The sequence below is a fragment of the Lepidochelys olivacea genome (genome assembly GCF_965140295.1).
Source record: "Lepidochelys olivacea isolate rLepOli2 genome assembly, chromosome: 1".
In the NCBI taxonomy this organism is placed as follows: Eukaryota; Metazoa; Chordata; order Testudines; family Cheloniidae; genus Lepidochelys; species Lepidochelys olivacea.
The window spans coordinates 69,921,518-69,941,710 of record NC_140411.1 but is presented as its reverse complement, the minus strand read 5'-3'; the positions used below and the strand labels follow the sequence as shown (position 1 = coordinate 69,941,710).

General features: G+C 42.6%; 1 protein-coding gene across 2 annotated transcripts in view; it reads left to right on the top strand.

Annotated features, from left to right (window-relative positions):
- Positions 1-20,193, top strand: part of DIAPH3 (diaphanous related formin 3) — a gene marked incomplete at its 3' end in the record, with an annotated part of 518,684 nt that overhangs the window by 9,493 nt on the left and 488,998 nt on the right. The window contains exon 2 of one of the 2 annotated variants that reach the window (XM_084632924.1): positions 12,571-12,603. The exons of the other annotated variant lie outside the window; for it this stretch is intronic. Coding sequence (XP_084489050.1) covers positions 12,571-12,603 — 33 coding nt within the window. The remainder of the gene's footprint in view (positions 1-12,570; positions 12,604-20,193) is intronic. 2 annotated transcript variants of the gene reach the window in all.

Below are 20,193 nucleotides of genomic sequence, written 5' to 3'. Positions count from 1 at the left end.
CTGACCTGTTGCTCAGGGCTGTGAAAAGTTGTGTACCCTGAGCACTGTAGGTAGGTTGACCTAGCCCCTGGTGTAGATGTAGGTAGGTGAACAGAAGGATTCTTCTGTTGACCTGGTTGCTGTCTCTTGGAGAGGTAGATAATCTAGCTTGACTGGGGGTTGGGGGGGGGAGGGGAGGGGGAGAATCCTTCTGTGGCTGTAGGAAATGTCCCCACTAGAGTGTGCTGGTAGCTTGGCTGTCGTGCTGTAGCTGTGCCACTGTAGCGTAGACATGCCTGGAGTCTTTTCACATATAAACTTTAACCTTCAAAAGGAAATATCTGTTTCTAACTGAAATCAATGGGACCACTTCCACTCACTTCAGTGGAAGTTGGATTGATTTCAGAGTGCACTTTTGACCAGTCTTCAGCAATTGTCAGTCTGCAGTGTTCATGTGAATTATGAATAATTTCTCATTTGTGCCAACTTTTTTGCTGGAAAAAGCAGAATGACACTTTAATGTTCAGAATGTCTGGAAATTTATGAAGCAATCTTACAGATGAGACTAAATGGCCTCTCTATTTGGATCCAAATGATTTTTTTCTTATTTCTTCGATGTAAATATCTCTAATTATGAAGCAACTCAATTAGTGTTGGAGATACTGCAGTGTAAAATCTTGAATCTAAATTAATCTATTTTATAGGAATGATTACTGAACAGATGTTACCTAGAACACCTCATTACAGTTGTGGAATTCCATAATTCTTCATGTTATCATTGTTGGCTTGAATTAATACTCTGGTTTATGACATGAAATTTTGTCACTGCATTTTAATGTCTTTCTACACATTCTTTATGAATTTAATTCAAAATTGCCTTTTTATATCTAATTCAAATGAACACACTTGTGTAGTCCTGGAGACTGTTACTACATAGTAACAATCATGTCAGTGTAACTCAACCTTTAATCACTTCTTCCAGACTGCCTTCCAAATAAATGCCTTCGGACAGGGTGGTGTATGTTTCCATTTCAAAACCCTACATTAACTACATGTTAAGGCTGCAAATTAGAAATCAAAGGTAAAAAATGTTGTCAGACTAACAATCATGTTTTTAAAGTACTGTTTCATAAAGTGCTGTAAAAAAGAACATATTGTTGCTCATCAGATCTACCCACTTTAATTGTAGATCATTGCTATTTTTTTTTTTTAAGGTCAGAAGGGATTGGCTCATAATCTAGTCTGACCCTGTGCATACTACAGACTATAGGACTTCACTGTATTAATTCCTGTTTCAAGTCCTGGTGAGGAACCTTGTCAATGGCTTTCTGAAAATCTAAGTATACTATATCCACTGGATTCCCCCTTGTCCACGTGCTTGTTGATTGCCTCAAAGAATTTTTGTAGATTGATGAGGCATGATTTCCCTTTACAAAACCATGTTGACTCTTCCATGTTCATCTATGTTCTTTACTACAGTTGCAACCAGTTTACGTGGTACTGAAGTCAGGCTTCTCAGCCTGTAATTGTCAAGATACCCTCTGCAGCCTTTTTAAAAATTTGGTGTCATAGTAGCTATCCTCCAGTCATCTGATATAGAAGCTGATTTAAGTGATAGGTTACATACCACAGGTTTCAGAGTAATAGCCGTGTTAGTCTGTATTCGCAAAAAGAAAAGGAGTACTTGTGGCACCTTAGAGACTAACCAATTTATTAGAGCATAAGCTTTCGTGAGCTACAGCTCACTTCATCAGATGCATATTGTGGAAACTGCAGCAGACTTTATATATACACAGAGAATATGAACCAATACCTCCTCCCACCCCACTGTCCTGCTGGTAATAGCTTGTGGGCCACCTGATGATCACTTTAGATAAGCTATTACCAGCAGGACAGTGGGGTGGGAGGAGGTATTGGTTCATATTCTCTGTGTATATATAAAGTCTGCTGCAGTTTCCACAATATGCATCTGATGAAGTGAGCTGTAGCTCACGAAAGCTTATGCTCTAATAAATTGGTTAGTCTCTAAGGTGCCACAAGTGCTCCTTTTCTTGTTACATACCACAGTTCTTCAATTTCACATTTGAGTTCCTTCAGGACTGTTGGGTGAATACCATCTAGTCCTGGTGACTTATTACTATTTAGATATCAGTTTGTTCCAAAACCACCTCTAATGATAGCTCAATCTGGGACAGTTCTTCAGATTTGTTACCTAAAAATAATGGTTTAGGTTTGGGAATCTGTCACATCCTCAGCCGTGAAGATCGATGCAAAGAATTGGTTTAGTTTTTCGCATGGCCTTATCTTCCTTGAGTGCTCCTTTAACATCTTGATTGTCCAGTGGCCTCACTGGTTGTTTAGCAGGCTTCCTGCCTCTGATGTATTTGCAAAAGTTTTTTGCTGTTGTTCAAATTCTTTTTTGGCCTTCCTTAATCATATTTTTATATTTCACTTGCCAGAGTTTATGCTCCTTTCTATTTTCCTCTCTAGGATTTAACTTCCACTTTTTAAAGGATGCCTTTTCGCCTCTAACTGCGAAAAGGCCTCTGACTGCTTTTTATTTTGTTGATTAACCACAGTGGCACTTTTTTGGTTCTCTTACTATGTTTTTTAATTTGGGGTGTGCATTTAGATTGAGCCTTTATTCTGCTGTCTTTAAAAAGTTTCCATGCAGCTTGCAGGGATTTCACTTTTGGCACAGTACCTTCTTAATTTCTGTTTTAACCAATTTCCTCATTTTTGTGTAGTTCCCCTTTCTAAAATTAAATGTTACTGTGGTGGGATGCTTTGGTGTTGCCCCTTCCCCCACCAGGGATGTTAAATTTTACTATGTTATGGTCACTATTACCAAGCAGTTCAGCTATATTCACTTCTTAGACCAGATCCTGTGCTACACTTAGGACTAAATCAATAAATGCCTCTCCTCTTATGGGTTCCGGCACTAGGTGCTCCAAGAAGCAATCATTTAATGTGTCAAGAAATTTTGTCTCTGTATCCCATCCTGAGGTGAGATGTACCCAGTCAATATCAGGACAGTTGAAATCCCCCATTATTATTGAGCTTTTTATTTTTATAGCTTCTCTAATCTCCCTGAGCATTTCAGTCACTCACCATCGTGGTCAGTACCACTATATCCCTACCACTATATTCTTATTTTTCAAGCATGGAATTATTATCCATAGAGATTCCATTGCACAGCTGGGTTCATTCAAGATTCTTTTACTACATTTGACTGTATGCTTTCTTTCACAAAGAGTGCCACTCACCCACCAGCACAACCTAGTCTTTCCTTCCAATATATTTTGTACCCTGGTATTGCCATATTCCATTGATTATCCTCATTCTACCAAGTTTGTGTCATGCCTTTTATATCAATATCTTCATTTAGGATGAGGCACTCTAGTTGACTCATCTTATTTAGACTTTTAGCATTTGTATATAAGCACTTAAAAAAATTCACTTTTTAGCTGTCTGCCATTATGTAATGTAATTGAATGGGAATTTTTTTCTTTGACTGTTTTTTCTTCAGATCCTAACCAAATTTTGTTTTCCATCCTCTCCTCCTTAATAGGGTATAGAGGATCTCCATTAATAGACCCCCCCCCATGGGATGTCTCTGTTGACCTGAATTTATGGGCTAGTTTATTATGGGTCGCCAATGATCTGACCAGAAGATATTTAGGTTCTTGTCCCAATTCAGGCTACAGGGTTAGAAAACTCAAGAGTTCAACGTTGTGAGATGACCCTTGGGTTGTGTGGTAAGGACAATCCTCAGATGGTAAGCCTGAGAAGGAGCCAGAATTTACCAATGTACATTGTAATACATCACAATAGCAAGCTTGCAAACTGGCTTTATGGGCTACATTGTCCGAACCACTTGCTCCTCTGCACCTGTCGGCTTTTCCCCAGCTGTTAGTTTAAAAACTGCTTGATGACCTTTTTAATTTTATGTGCCAGGAATCCAGTTCCATTTTGGTTTAGGTGGAGCCAATCCTTCCTGTATAGGCTCCCCCTTTTCCCAAAGGTTCCCCAGCTCCTAGTAAATCTAAACCCTTCCTCCCTACACCATTGTCTTATCAACATGTTGAGACCCTGCAGTTCTGCCTGTCTGTCTGGCCCTGTGTGTGGAACTAGAAGCATTTCAGAGAATGCTACCATGGAGGTTCTGGACTTCGATCTCTTACCTAGCAGTCTAAATTTGGCTTCCAGGGCCTCTCTCCTTGTGTGCTCTTGTGTATCTCATCAATTTTCTATATGAATTAGGAGCTGTCAGCTTCCCTTGTTAAAAATGAATATGTAACAAGTGGGAAACATTTCTATAGTTTTCAGAGTAGCAGCCGTGATAGTCTGTATCCGCAAAAAGAAAAGGAGGACTTGTGGCACCTTAGAGACTAACCAATTTATTTGAGCATAAGCTTTCGTGAGCTACAGCTCACTTCATCGGATGCATTCTATAGTTACGTTCACTTCACCTCGAAGGTAGTTGTGTTTAATCAGTGTGTCCCTCTTTCTTGATTGGGAGAGTTTGGGTGTTTGGGCACCTAGTAAAGTATTCTTAAAGAATTCCCAGTGATCAACGTTGGGCTCACATTTTTCTTAAATTGTTTCTCCCAGCTGAATTGGCTCATAATTGGTTTTCAGCTTTATGAAATTGGCCCTTTTAAAGCACCAAATATATACTAATTCCTGGTTTGGACTTTATTTTGTGGGCAGATAACAAATGTAAGTAAGTCATGATCACTTGCACCTAAAGCAAACACTAATTTTTAGTACTGTGATTAAAGAGGAATTCATTTGTTTAGAGTGAGCTCTACTATAGAAATTCCCAATTTTGGACACAACACTTCTTGACTTAAATGGTCATGTATGATTTTTAGTAGTTCCAAGGATATCACGTGCTACCAGTACACAGTCGCCTAGCAAACTGAAGTCCCTAATGTTCATCCAGCTTTTTTCCTACACCTTAGCTCTGTGCTTTAGGAGCTGGTTGTCTTGTTCTCTCGGGTGATTTAGTGGTCTGTAGAAGACCTAGTGCCCCATCTTGTGCTTTAGCATGTTTTTCCTGAGTTGTCAGCGACTTGGAATGAGTAATGCTAATTTTGACCGAATGCCACTGTCCTGCTTTTGTCCACTTGGTGTTTCCTAAGTAGGTCATAGCCAGTGATTTTTAAACTTCACTCATGCACATCTTTGTACCAGCTTTCAGAATACCAACTAGGTTGAATTTATGCTCATAAATCAGCAGTTCGAGTTCCTCTTGTTTATTGCTCCAGCTCCTAGCCTTGGTGTATAGGTAACTAAAGAATTTCTTCTCCCCACATCCCTTGGTGCCTTGACTATTTTATTCTCAACATCTTGATTTTTTGTGTGTTAAATGAGTGCTCATTTGTTTCCACTTTTTACCCTCCCCTTTTGTTGGTAGTTCAATGCCTTCCTGTCTAGTTTAGCTAGCCTGATGGGCTCCCCTTTTGATGAGGTGGAGGTCAGCTAAATTGTACATCTCCCTCTCTCCAAAGAATATGGAATAATCTTTTACAAAAACATAGCCCTCTACTTCACATTTCCTACCTAGCTAGTGATTTACTTCCAGAGTTTTTCGCTTGTGGGATAAGAAGGATCTCAGAAAAGATAACTTGACTGTTCCTCTTCTTCAGCTTCTTCAAAGCTCTTTGAAGCAGTCTATAAATCTGAAGTGTCATTAGGGTTAATATAGCCACTACCAATGGATTCTTGCATGCTAACTTGAGAAGCCTAACCAATCTTAGTCACATCTTGTGTCTTGTATGCAGGAAGACAGCATGTTGTCATGCTATCAATCTGTCCCTTGTGGAAATCACCCCCCTTCCCACTTCTTTCTAGCACAGAATCTCTCACAAAAATAGTTTGTGTTCCTCAAATGGCTCGAAATCTCGGTACGAATGCTTGATTGACTTGTGGGTTGGGATGAGCAGTCATTCTCCAGCGTGAGCCCTGTACAGCTGTCTTTTCTGTTCATTATCCATAGTTGAGAACCTAATAATGATTGGATAATTCTAGCTGTGTGGAATTGGTCCTGGTCTTCTCTGATAGTCACAACCTACCTATCCTCATCGGCTTCCAACTGTGTAGAATGTTGCCTGGTCCTCTTCTTGCCGGTGGTTACAAGCTACTAAGGCTACTCTCTAGTTTCCACTTTTTTTTTTTTTTAAATTCCTTTGTAATTCGGAGACATGACTTTTCTTGGTTCTGGTGCAGTGATGCTTTGTGAAACTCTCCAAATGCTCTTCGCTCCCTGATGCTCCAGAGCATAAGTATTTGTTCTTCCAAACCACAAGTCTTTTCTTTCATCACAGCCACCAACTTGCACTTCATCCAGAGAAAGTCCTTTTTGGCTTCAGGCAAGGAAGCAAACAGGTCACAACCGTTATTATATTGGCTTTTCCTTCTTTTGAGAGAAGGTGGCGCAGAATGGTGGCACATATTGTAACCCACCTCCTCAACTGAAATGTGTCGTCATTGTTGTGGTACACCTGTCTTGAGGAAATCTAGCTGCAGACCCTGTATAGCAGGAGCTCAGAAGCAAGTCCTGCACGGGCTCTGAGCAATAGGCTCTACCATACAATAGCGGGATCTGAGTAAGTAGCAGGACTGTCTTACTGGGGTTGCCAGAAATAATGGTGCAAGTATCCTAGGCACAATGAGTTGCAATAGCTAACACACAGATCAGCACACCATTTTCAAATCCAGTTCCCTACTGCCTGGCTTGCCCTCTAGCCTTCTGCTCACTTTCAGCCTATCTTTCTTCTGAGTCTGGTCTGCAGTCCTACCACAAACTCAAGATATTACTTCCTTTTCCTGTACTTCAGGCGTTATGAATCTTTTTACTGGCTGGTAGTTGAACTGAGTAACACTGCTCTCCACCTTCTGGATCCATTTTCTCTAGCTCAGCTGATGTGGTCTGAGGGAGATGCCCCACATGCCAATATAAACCTGCTGGCTCTGTAGTGGATATAGCATAATAGCTTCAACTGTTGAAGATGGAATAAAATGCAATCACAAGACTTTAAACTGTCTTAGGATTTAGGGGCAGAGCTAAGGTATCCTTAACAGCCTTAACTTTGTATTTGCAGCTTTAACTGAAATGACCTAGATTATTAATATAAAAGTTATGGCTTTAAACTGTTGCATGTTGAATTTTTCATTTACTGATATATGAACTTAACTCTTTAATCCAGTTTTTGGCCTGGGTACTTCAATATTTTTTTTTGAGGTATGTAAGATTTACTTTTATGTCTATTACTATTTTTCTAACAATGAAATACAGTAATAATTTTGTCCAAATGAGAAATATAAGCCAGTGTGGCCCTGATCCCCAGAAGTATTTAGGTCTGACTCCCTTTGGGAGTTAGCCTAAATAGCTCTAATGCTCTTGGGCTTCTTAACAGCTCTACAGGTTATTTGGGTACTTACTCTCTCAATCTTTTGATAACAATTAAGGTGGAGGTTGGGCCTGAAGTGGGCGAAACAGTACCTAAAATATCAGAGGCTTCTGGGTTGCTCAAATGGTTATCAGTAAAGGCACTTCACGTCCTTCAGTGTCAGAGATAACATCTCATTGACTGGTTCATGAGATTGCTTAGGCTTGTGACTAGCCACCTTATTTTTCAGTCAATTCCTATTGTTTGGGCTGACATGAACTCCTTGGACATTGAGAATTTACTGTGGTAATAGCACTCTGCAGGCAAGAGAGCATATATGGGATCCCATGTCTTCTCTTGGCAAACTATCTTCATTAAGAAACCACAATCCTTGCTTATCTCTGGGGTCTTGAGGCTAATGTTGAGTCGAAGACAAACTTTCTGATCTCTTCCTGGAGATTCGCTCATCTCCATGTGACAAGGAAAAGAGAAGCGTTTCTGTTAAGAGAATTGGCAAACTTGGAACTTGACTTTGTCTTCTAAGTCAATATCAATGTTGGGTCTAGAACTGTATGTCTCTGGGTTACCAGGATTTCTGCAAAGATCTGATTTCCAGGGACCAAATCTGTTCCCTGACCCTGAAAATTTCATGTCTTGGGTCTGGCTACCAATGGATAATCTGGAATTGACCCAACCAAGAAGGTTTGTTTTGAGTTAGTCTGAGAACAGGTCAGACAAACAACTCTGGCTCCTGGAAAATGAGTCATCTTAGACTTCTTAATTTTTTAGGCATATTGTTTGCACATTCAGAAAAATGGATGCCCCTTGCAACAATCTTGACTTGAATGGTCTCCAAATCCTGACTTGCAGACTTGTGTATCTAGCTATAACCACTACATTCCCAGGTCAGCGAAACCGAAACCCAGCTGTAAAACTCAGTGTTCAGGAGAAATTAACTATCTGCAACTATGGTAAGCAGTCTGTCTGTGCTTCTCTTCCCCTAATTTGGAAGACTTCAAAGACAGTGAGCAGCTATCCTCTGTTTAATTTATCCAGAAGTAGCTGTGAAGGATCTACTGAAGGTGTGAAAAGGTCAAAGGTGTTCTTCCCCACAAGATGACTCGTACTTGATTCCTTTCTCCCTTCCCCCTTAATGTTGGGGGCTTGCTTGCAAAAAGCTGATGGCTCTTTAAAATGTAGTTTCTGACATCTTGAATACTTTTGTATTTTAAGTAGTATGAGAATTTGGTATATTTTCACTTTTTTTTTAAGTGCCGAGCCTGAAAATTGTTGGTCTTAGGCCTCTCTAGGCTGGGTGAGCAAAGTGTCTGTTAGCTTCCTTACTTAACTTTTCAGAGAGCTAGATATTATCTGCAGTCTTCACTAAAGTCTACAGTTCTGCTGGTGAACATTCATCTGTTTGTCAAACCCTTTTATTCAAGATATTTTATTTATTCTTTTGTCCAATCCCTTTAAACATTCCCTAATGGGAAGTTGTTTCTGGTAGCCATTATTAAGGTTAAATTTTTGTCATGGATATTTTTAGTAGAAGTCACGGAAAGGTCATGTGCAATAAACACATTCGCAGAAGCCTGTGGCCTGTCCCTGACTTTTACTAAAAATATCCGTGAAATCCGCTGGCGGGCAGGGACGGTTTGTTTACCTGCAGCGTGCGCAGGTTTAGTTGATTGCAGCTCCCACTGGCCGCGGTTCACTGATGTGGGCTGTGGGAAGTGGCGGCCAGCACTTCCCTCGGCCCACTCCTCTTCCCGCAGCCACCATTGGCCTGGAACAGCGAACCGTGGCCAGTGGAGCTGCGATTGGTGGAACCTGCGGATGCTGCAGGTAAACAAACCGTCCTGGCCCGCAGCGGATTTCCCTGATGGGCTGCATCCCAAAGGTTGCCAATCCCTGATGTAAGCTGTACTAACACTGAGCATGTGGGAGGCTATACCTTCTTTCAGTATGCATCCTTGTGTGTACACAGTGGCAACTCTCTACATACTAAGCATGTAGCATCAGTTGGTCCTTTGCGTTGCTACTGAGCAGTGTGCATTTTGGAATTTTTTTTTGCTCTGTATTGTGGATGCAAAGCGGACGCCAGGGGGGTTCAACTTTTTAAAAAATCCCGTCTTTGCACTGTTTCCACCCCAATGTTTCCTCGTGCCACTTTCAAATAGCAGCTTGCCAACATGGATCCAACAATGCTCCGCACCACTAAGTTGGCAACCGTGAATATGCAGAGTCTGCTTGGGCTGTATTTCAGTGCTCAAAATGAGAGAAAATTGGTTTTGGATTTTGCCTGACACACCACCAACCAGATGATATACTATCAGCTGCAGTTTCTCCAACAGCTTCAACAGTGGTGGAAGAAGCAGTAGAAGGACAAGGGAAAAGAGGCAGAGGCATAGCAACTGATACTAGTGACACAGTTCCTGGAGCAATTCCAGATTATGCAGCACTGTTTCTGGGCTTGGTAAACTAGCATTGATTGGTGGAAAAGGATCATTTAGCAGACTTGACCAGTAGTGGAGAGAGAATTTCAGGATGGGGAAGGCAACCCTTCTTGAGAACTAGCCTGCAGCAGCCTACCAACATGTGGTGTCCCATTTCAATGGATAAGTGAGTTGCCATTGCTGTTTGGAAGCTCGCCACCATCAAATGCTACGGGTCTGTAGCCAACCGATTTGGTGAGGTCGACTTTTGGGGCCATGATTGTGCAGGTTTGTGAAGGCATGGTAAAAGTACTCATGCATTGGGATATAAAGGTTGGTAATGTTTAGGATGATATTGGTGACTTCGCAGGCATGGAGTTCCCATACGGCATTGGGACAAATGAAGGGACCCCCTATGTACCTAATCTCCTCCCTTCCCTGCCTCCTGTTCTAGTCTCACAATTTATAAACAAGGGGTAGTTCTCCATGATGCTCTGAGGGTGGGCTGGCTGACCACGTGGCAGGTTTACGAACATCAATGAAGGATAGTCTGGAAGAATCCATGTTAGGAGTCTGCTAGGATCAGCACTTGGTTCTGTTTACTTTAATGGATAAAGGACGGTTTGCTTCCAGGATCATTATGGACACGAATGGTGTGGACATTGCTCTGGTTATTTGGGAGACCAAGCTTAGTCTCTGCTTTCCTGGATAATGAAGCTGTTCACAGGCTGCTTGGACAGAAGAAAGGAACTGTTGACTGATTCTGCAATGGCTAAGGCAGTAGTAGTTAGATTGTGTGTGTGTGGCCGCTTTGCAAGGAAGGAGGAACTGTCTGTGGAATAGGTTAGAGTCTACAGGGGAAAAAAATGTGCCCAAGACTAGAGCTGCATGCTGCCTTTTGCACAAGATTTGTAAGAATAAGGGAAAAAGCTTTAATGATGAGAGGTGGAGAAAGTTGGGCAGAGGTGCAGAAACTTGCTCAGCAGTTCAAGCAGTTAGCTAGGCTCCAGTAGAAAATGGAAACCGTCAGGGCAATATTGTCAGGTATGTCTAAAGCTCTTACTTCTGAATATCAGACTTTATTGTACCCAGTTGTCCTTATTTCATCCTCAATATTTGCTATCATCCCACTGTAAGTTTACTTAGAGATTTTCATAAATGTTGATCATTGGCCTAACTTCTCTCCCATTGAAGTCCCGTGATAGAACTTTTGTTGATTTCAGTGAAGGCAGAGTAAGGACAATGCTGAACACTTAATATTTTTCCCATAAATATTCCTTCTCTTACACCCCTGCATTTAGGTCATTGCTTGGTTAGACCCCTTGTGTGTTTGGTGGCAGCCGTATTATGGGGTAACATTTTATTTTCTCAGCTGTTAAATGTTGTCACATCTTTGGGAGGGTGTCTGTACTAGTGTTTTCCCAACTGCCCTAAAGGACAAGAGACCTCAGCAAGTAGACATGATATATTAAGCAGCTAACACCTTTCCTTTCAATTTGAGAATTTCTCAACTATGGTTTAGAATAGGGCTGTCAAAGATGAAAAAAATCACAATTGTGAGATTAAAAAAGTGAGAGTTACAGTTTAGTGGCACTTAAAAGAATGCCAAATTAAATTATAAATATTTTTGGATGCTTTTCTGCATTTTCAAATATACTGATTTCAGTTATAACACAGAATACAAAGTATACAGTGATCGCTTTATTTGACAAATATTTTCACAGTAAAAAATAAATATTATTTTTCAATTCACCTTATACAAGTACTGTAGTACTGTCTCTTTATTGTGTAAAACTTGAGTCTCCAAGTCGAAGCATGAAGAGGCATATGAATATTTAGCACACCTAGCTCGTAAATACCTTGCAACAATGGCTGCAACAACGGCTACAACAGTGTCATGTGAATGCCTGTTCTCACTTTCAGATGACATTATAAATAAGAGCCGAGCAGCATTATTTCCTATAAATATAAACAAGTTTGTTTGTCTTAGTGATTTGGCTGAAAAAGAAGTAGGACTGAGTGGACTTGTATGAGGTGAACTGAAAAATACTATTTCTTTTGTTTATCTTTCTTAGAGTGCAAATATTTGTGTTAAATAATACAAGTGAGCATTGCACACTTCGTATTCTGTTGTAATTTAAATCAATATATTTGAAAATGTAGAATAACGGCCAAAAATATTTAATTGACAGTGCAATGTTAAATTGTGATGAATTGTGACTATTTGTTTTTTAAACTAGTTAATTTGTTTTGGGTTAATCGCATGCATTTGCTGCAGTTGACAGCCGTAGTTTAGAACCAAAAGACACTTTTGTATTGGTTACCCCCCTGCCTGATTTAGTGGGAGGTGTTCTAGGGTTCACTTATCACAGGTCAACAGGTAAAATTTGAATTGTTTTAGGCTGTACTTGCATGGTATTGCCTTATTTTCCATTCTGTCAAGTAAGAGTCCAGTAACTATACAATTTTGTTACACATTGGGAAATGTAAATAGTTGTCTCTCAGATTTGCTGTCAATTGTAAGTAAGCAGTAACACCAAGAAACTTCCCCCGCCCCAAACCCATAGAAGTAGTACTAACTTCTAAGGCAATTTCTTGTGAGTTAGTAATTTCAGATTAGTTTATTAGAATAGCCTTAAGGATTCAATCACATTGAACTTTTGCTGTTTTTGTAGATTTTTAAAATCCTCTTAAAGTAAAATAGCTGTTACAAAGTAAGGTAATGACATGACTGTTTTTTTTCCCCCCTTAATTTACAGCATTTAAATATCAAGACACTGACAGATGATATGGTAAGACTAAGAGTTTTTTGCTTCTCCTGTGCTCGGTGACTAACCCAATATCTTCCACATTAGCTTGGCTTCTCTGCTAGACAGTGTCTGCATTAAAAACAGTTTTTTATGCTGCCAGTTCGAATGAAATGCTAAAATATAACTGATAAAATCTGGCTAAATTGGAAAAATAGGTTACTGGTCTATGATATGTCTGGATCAGTGTTGCCCAAACTTGGGACACCGCTTGTTCAGGGAAAGCCCCTGGCGGGCCGGGCCGCTTTGTTTACCTGCTGCGTCCGCAGGTTTGGCTGGTAAGTGGTTTCCACTTATCGCGGTTCGCTGTGCCCGGCCAACGGTGGCTGCGGGAAGTGGCCCGTGCCGAGGGATGTGCTGGCCACTGCTTCCTGCCACCGCTTCCCCATTGGCTGGGTACAGCGAACCGCTGCCAGTGGGAGCCACGATCGGCCAAACCTGCGGACACGGTAGGTAAACAAAGCAGTCTGGCTCGCCAGGGGCTTTCCCTGCACAAGCGGTGTCCCAAATTTGGGAAACACTGGTCTAGATGCATCCAGTAAAAATGTCAGTATTGGTCATTCATTTTTGAAATGGTTGTACTTTGTACCAGTTGCTGCTTCATCATAGGGCAACTGGTATAACTGTTTGAGGCAAACCACATGATGAGTGTTGTAATCACATTTAAGGCATGCAAAAATTGGGTTAATCTGCTGCGGCTGCATGGCTTGCTAAAATAGTGTTTAATACTAGCTTGTGCTTTTTTTTTTTTTTAATAAAATCCCTGTGATGGCGTGCTCCACTCACCGCTAAGATGGTGTCCCCTCCTACTAGTTCTGGGGAATAGCTTGCAAGGTTGACACCTGTTCCCATGGTTGCATGTCATCCCTCCACCTCTCTATGTAGGTTTGCAGCACCTCTTGCTCTGCAAGCTGCTGCTGCCTCTTCATGACTCTTCCTCTGGCCAGGTCACCAAATGGTTTCACCTGCTGGGATTGGAAAGTGTTTTCCACAAACAAGCTCAGGCAGCCTCCTATTCACTGTCTCGTAGTCCCTCAGTGGTTGGTTGGGGAACCCAGGCCTGCCCTCTACTCCAGGTTTTGGATCAGGGACCCTCCAGCCTGCAGTCAAGGTCTGTTCCCTCTTAGACCTTAGGGCCTTCCCATGAGTCCTGTCCTACCTCCCTTCTCCCAGGGAGTGACTACAGACTTGCCCAGCAGCCCCTTTCTGCTGCCAATTTCCTGCCTTTATAGCCCAACCCAGCTCATTCCTTCTCAGCTGGGCTCCCTCCCTCAGTCAGGGGATTACTTAGTCACTGGATACCTCTCACCTATGGCCTGTTGGGTTAATTAGCCCTCTTCTTTGTCTTCAGTAACCCTTTCAGGGCAAATGTGTGGTGAACACCTTTTCCTACCTCCTTCAAAACAGTATACGATATAATTTATGTTCTGAAACTAGCTTAGCCTTTGTCACTTAAACTTGTTGGTTTGTGTGTCTAAATAGAGTCGTAACATGAAATACTTTGTGATGACTTCTCATAGTTATGAGATACTGCAGTTCATTCTCAAACAATGAACCTCAGTGTCATCTTTTATGGTTAGAACAGACTTCCTTTTTTAAAAATGAGAAGAGTAAGTTTACACATCTTAGACTTCACTTTCTAGTGTAGACATGGTCCATTTTGTGTAAGTTGACATTGAGTTTTGGAATTAAGTAAGTCAATCTTGCATGTGCGCCCCACACTTATTGTCTTGGTGAAGTGTGTCCTCGCTAGCAGCGCTTGCATCGATGCACAGAGCAACTAGTTTAATGGGATTTTGGGTAGGGTTTGCAATGCCTTGTGGGACCAAAACGTTGTCGTGGTTGGTAATGAGTTCTGTCCCCTATGATGCACTTTCCCTCCCTCCCTTCCCATATCTCTGCAGCAAACTAAACAAGGTTTTTTTGCACCTTTTTTTGGAAGCCTGGCTTAGCTGCTCATACATCATAGCCCGAGCAACATGGACCCTGCTCAACTGTGTGCACTTTTGTTAACATTACAAACACCTCATCCCTTAATCTGCAGTATTTCTGAAGCTGAGACAGGAGCTGCCACGTGGAACATTGCAGTGTCATACAAGGAGCCCTGCTGCAAGCCATAGAGCAAAACGGTTTGCAGTTGCTGGTGGCAGTCGCACATCAGGTGAACCCGGTTGAATGCTGTTTCTGGTCCAGGGAAACAAGCATTGACTGGGATCCCATGGTTGTGCAGCTATGGGATGACTAACAGTGGCTGCAGAGTTTTCAAATGTGGAAGACACTTTCCAGGAACTTTTTGTCACAGAGCTTTCCGCAACCCTGAAGTGCAGCAGTACTAAAACGAGAGTTGCTTTGACGGTGGAGAAGCAGGTGGCAATTGCTCCATGGAAGTTTGCAATGCCAGACTGTTACTGGTCAGTGGGGAATCAATTCAGAGTTGGTAAATGCACTGTGGAACTTGTGATCCAAGTTTTCAGGGGCATTAATCGACTTCTGCTAAGAACGGTAGTGACTCTGGGAAATGTGCAGGACAGTGGATGGTTTTGCTGCGATGGGATTCCCTAACTGTACTGGGGCATACTGGGGCAATAGATGGCATGCATATCCCTATTTTGGCACCAGATCACCTGGCCAAAGAGTACATAAGCTGAAAGAGATACTTTTCAATGGTGTTGCAAGAGCTGGTGGATCACGGGGCGTTTCATCGACATCAGTGTTGGATGGTCAGGAAAGATGTGTGACGTGCGCATCTTCAGGAATGCAGGTCTGTTCAGAAAGCTGAAAGCAGGAACTTTCTTTCCAGACCACAAAAAACTATTGATGTTGAAACGCTGTCAAGGTTCCTCCCCCACTCTGAACTCTAGGGTACAGATGTGGGGACCTGCATGAAAAACCTCCTAAGCTTATCTTCACCAGCTTAGGTCAAAACTTCCCCAAGGTACAAAATATTACCCCCGTTATCCTTGGACTGGCCGCTACCACCACCAAACTAATACTGGTTACTGGGGAAGAGCTGTTTGGACGCGTCCTTCCCCCCAAAATACCTCCCAAAACCTTGCACCCCACTTCCTGGACAAGGTTTGGTAAAAAGCCTCACCAATTTGCATAGGTGACCACAGACCCAAACCCTTGGATCTGAGAACAATGAAAAAGCATCCAGTGTTTTACAAGAAGACTTTTAATAAAAAATAGAAGTAAATAGAAATAAAGAAATCCCCCCTGTAAAATCAGGATGGTAGATATCTTACAGGGTAATTAGATTCAAAAACATAGAGAACCCCTCTAGGCAAAACCTTAAGTTACAAAAAAGATACACAGACAGAAATAGTTATTCTATTCAGCACAATTCTTTTCTCAGCCATTTAAAGAAATCATAATCTAACACATACCTAGCTAGATTACTTACTAAAAGTTCTAAGACTCCATTCCTGTTCTGTCCCTGGCCAAGACGACTACAGACAGACACAGACCCTTTGTTTCTCTCCCTCCTCCCAGCTTTTGAAAGTATCTTGTCTCCTCATTGGTCATTTTGGTCAGGTGCCAGCGAGGTTACCTTTAGCTTCTTAACCCTTTACAGGTGAGAGGAGCTTTCCCCTGGCCAGGAGGGATTTCAAAGGGGTTTACCCTTCCCTTTATATTTATGACAAACCCCAATTGTGATCCTGGAGGACACAGCCTATCCTTTGCTCCCATGGCTCATGAAGCCATACACCGGCCGACTGGACAGCAGTAAGGAGCAGTTCAACAATAGGAGGAGCAAGTGCAGAATGGTGGTGGAATGTGCCTTTGGATGATTAAAAGGTCGCTGGCGCTGTTGGCTTAGTAGGTTAGACCTCAGAGAAAGCAATATCCACATAGTTATTGCTGCCTTCTGTGTGCGATACAATACCTGTGAAACTAAGGGAGAAGTTTTTTCCCCAGGGTGGGGGATTGCGGCCAGTTGCTTGGCAGCTGATTTTAAGCAGCCAGACACCAGGGTAATAAGAGCCAGCTGTGCATCTCTGAGGCTTTGAAAACGCATTTCAGCAATGAGTCACAGTAATGTGTGACGCTTATCTGCATTGTTCCTTCCCAAACCAACCCCCTCCATTCCTTTTTTCCTTGAAAAATCCCCCCCCCCCGCCCCTAAACAAGCACCTTGTGTTGAATAAATAAAGAGCATATTTTTCTTGATCTGTTTGCTTGGCTGCAAGGAGTCTAGCATTGAGTTGCCTTTCTTGAAGCTTAACCAGATGCCCTAACATGTCTGACCCTTCATAATCTGCAGCATCTCATCCTGTGTGGCACACTCCTGCTCCTGGGATGCTCTCCTGCTGTCCACGGAGAGTTTCTCTTCCCAAGAAACTAATAATGTTAGGAGTTCATCCTTGGCTGTCCCAGAGGTGTCAATTATCTCAGTGAACATGTCATCCCGAGTCATCTTTTTCTGCTTTCTAATACTCTCAAAGATTCATCTGAACTAAACAAATTTCTTCTCTGTGGAATGAAAAACATCCTTGTAAGGAACTACAGAGACGCTTCCAGAATTTCTCAGAATATATTTAACAAGCAGTCTTTCCAGCCAGCTTGTCCACCAACTATAATGATGGGGAAATGTTTCTGCAACTTTGCAGAGCAGATGCCAATATAGATATCTGATGCAAGATACTGTAAGCCTGCCAGTTTAGTGGGGAAGCTAAATATGTTCTATCTCAAATTGCTTCCACTCCAACAAATGTCATACGAAAAGTGTACCCTTACGGAATTTTAAGAGACTCTCTTTTCTAGTGCTGGCAAACTTAAATTTAAAAATAATAAAAGTTCACGTGGTGGGCCTGGGACTAAAACTGCTCAGAACATCATTCAGGAATTTTGTCTAGGTTCTTTGTGGTCCCTGGAAAGATAGCAAATGAGGATTGATAGTTCCTTTTATTAAGAAAGCAAGGATCTAAGATACTATATATATATATATATATATATATATTCTAGAAATGGCTGCATTTGATCTTATGCTCCACAGTTCTTCGAGTGCTTGCTCCTGTCGATTCCATTCTAGGTGTGTGCGAGCCCATGTGCACAGTTATCGGAGATTTTTGCCATAGTGGTATCCATAGTGTTGGCTGTAGCACCCCCTTGAGTGCCACACTCGTGTTGGTCGGAGTGCCTGGCTGTGCTTCACAAGAGTGTTAGTGGTTATGACAGTCCATTGTTCTGTTTTCTTTGTTAGTTGATAGTTACTTAATTAGGGCTAGTCTACATTGGCAAGGCTAAAGCGCTGCTGCGGCTTGTGTGGTCACGGTGCAGCCCTGGGAGAAAGCTCTCCCAGCATTCTAAAAAAATCACTTCCACGAGGGGCGTAGCTACCAGCACTGGGAGCGTGCACTGTCTACACTGGCACTTTACAGCGCTGCAACTTGCTGCGCTCAGGGGTGTGTGTTTTCACACCCCTGAGCGAGAAAGTTGCAGCACTGTAAATTGCCACTGTAGACAAGCCCGTAGACATTTAAGTTAACTGTTAAAGTAGTAGTTTACTACCAGCTGGGACTTTGCCTCGGAGTGGGTCATGCCCCGTTCCCCAGGCTTTAAGCCATGTTGATCATGCAGCCAGCTAATGCCTATTAATGAGCCCCATGAGAGCTGTTTAGAGTGTCTTGGGGAGTCCCACAGAAATGATATGTGCAGGATCTGCAAAAACATTTTCCCTCCAACTCAGAAGAAGCAGGATATCTGCCTGAGGGCTCTCCTCATGGAGGCTGCGCTTTGTCCTACCTCAGAGCCTTCTCTATTGGACTCCATGCCCGGCACCTTGGAATCCATCTGGCACCATTCCCCCACGCCGGTGTCTACTAAGCTTTTGAAGTTGATGGAAGCCCCCCAGCACTCTGACTCCTGGGACAAGCAGAGGGTCCCAGCTCCTAGTAGGGTCATCTGTGCCCGATGTTCTGGTAGCCAAAGAGCAAGTAGGCCGACAAACATTGCAGATGCCAAGCCAGGTGATGGACCCAGCCTCACAAATGAGCAGCCCTCCGTGCCCCCCTTCCCCCAGATAACTTCAAGGAGAACCAGGTCCTGCTCAAAAGGGTGGCTGCCAACCTGAACTTGGAGGTTAAGGAGCTAGCAGAGGAGTCTGATGACCTCTTGAACGTCATACCTTCTTTCACTCCAGCCTGAGTTGTGTTTCCTGTCCACCCACGGGTCCTTAAAATTGTCAAGTCTGTGTGGAAGACCCCCTCTTCCATTTTGCCTACCTCCAAGAAGGCGGAAGAGAAGTACTATGTCCCCACGAAGTGATTTGAGTACCTGTCACTCACCCTACAGTGGGACCCCTGGTCATGTCCGCTGTCAATGAAAGGGCCAGGCGAGTGGCACACCAAAAAACAGACGCAAAGAGGCTGGACTTTCTGGCAGGAAAAGTTATTCGACAGCCAGCCTGCAATTTCAGGTGTCTAACCATCAGGCCCTGGTAGGCAGGTACAATTTCAACATGTGGGACTCCATCAGCAAGTTCAAGGAGGGCCTTCCACAGGACTGAGTCTAGGAATTGGCTGCCATGGTGGAAAAGAGCAAACTAGTGGCAAGAGGCACCCTCCAGTGCTGCGGTTCAGTGATGAGACAGAACACAGCTTTATGCAAGCAAACAGGCTGGTCAGCGGAGATGGGCTGTTCTGCCCCCCCTGCCTTCCACCTTCTCCTTTTATTATATTTCTCCCCCTAAGCATTACACACTGCTACACAAAGGAATGTATGACGTTGATTCATATGCTTAGTTACCATCCTCTATCTACTACAATCCTGGTTCTCAGGCCTTGAGCCCAGGCTAAAGAAACCTCCCACAGTTGCTGTCCAAACAATCAAGTTCTCAGGGTTCATATCTAGCCCTTGTCCTTGGATAGAGCAATGTGTGCATTGCTCCTAGGAAACAGTCAGGGTGTGCCCCGCCTGCTTCCAGGTGGAATAGCTAGACATTAACCCTTCATCTCCCCTTTTTTTGTTTATTGAAGTTGGCCATCTCATGGTAGCCGCCAATTTGTTTTGTCATGCTACTTAACTCCCAGACAGACAAGGACATAACCTGGGGAGCTTTCCAGGGCAAAATTTTACAAAGTCTTAACAAGGAAGGAATACATTGTACACAGCAACAACAAAAAATAAGCCCAATGATTACAAACACAAAATAACCAAAAACTTAACATCTGCAATATAATCATCTAAAAGGGGTACACTTCTTTTACTACAATTGTAACCAGCAAAAGGCAATATAAGTATCATTCTACTAAGACAGCAAAGGGTGCCATCACTTAAATTTGCAGGAATATTATTAAAGGTACATGAACCACAAGTAAAAACCCATCCTGATGGTAGGATGATATGGCCATAATTATATGAAACATTAACAGCATGGGAACAATTTAAAAGGGATTGAGAGATTTTTTGACAGCCCAATGGCACCTTTGTACTAGTGCAGTTAACTACACGCGCACAGGTGACATTGTGAGTCCCGGCCGGGTACGGTGTGTGAAGGGATATAGCCGTGCGAGGCAGAGTATAGTTGGCCGGGCCCCAATTAGCCATGCTAGAGTACTGGGAGAAAAGATTAGC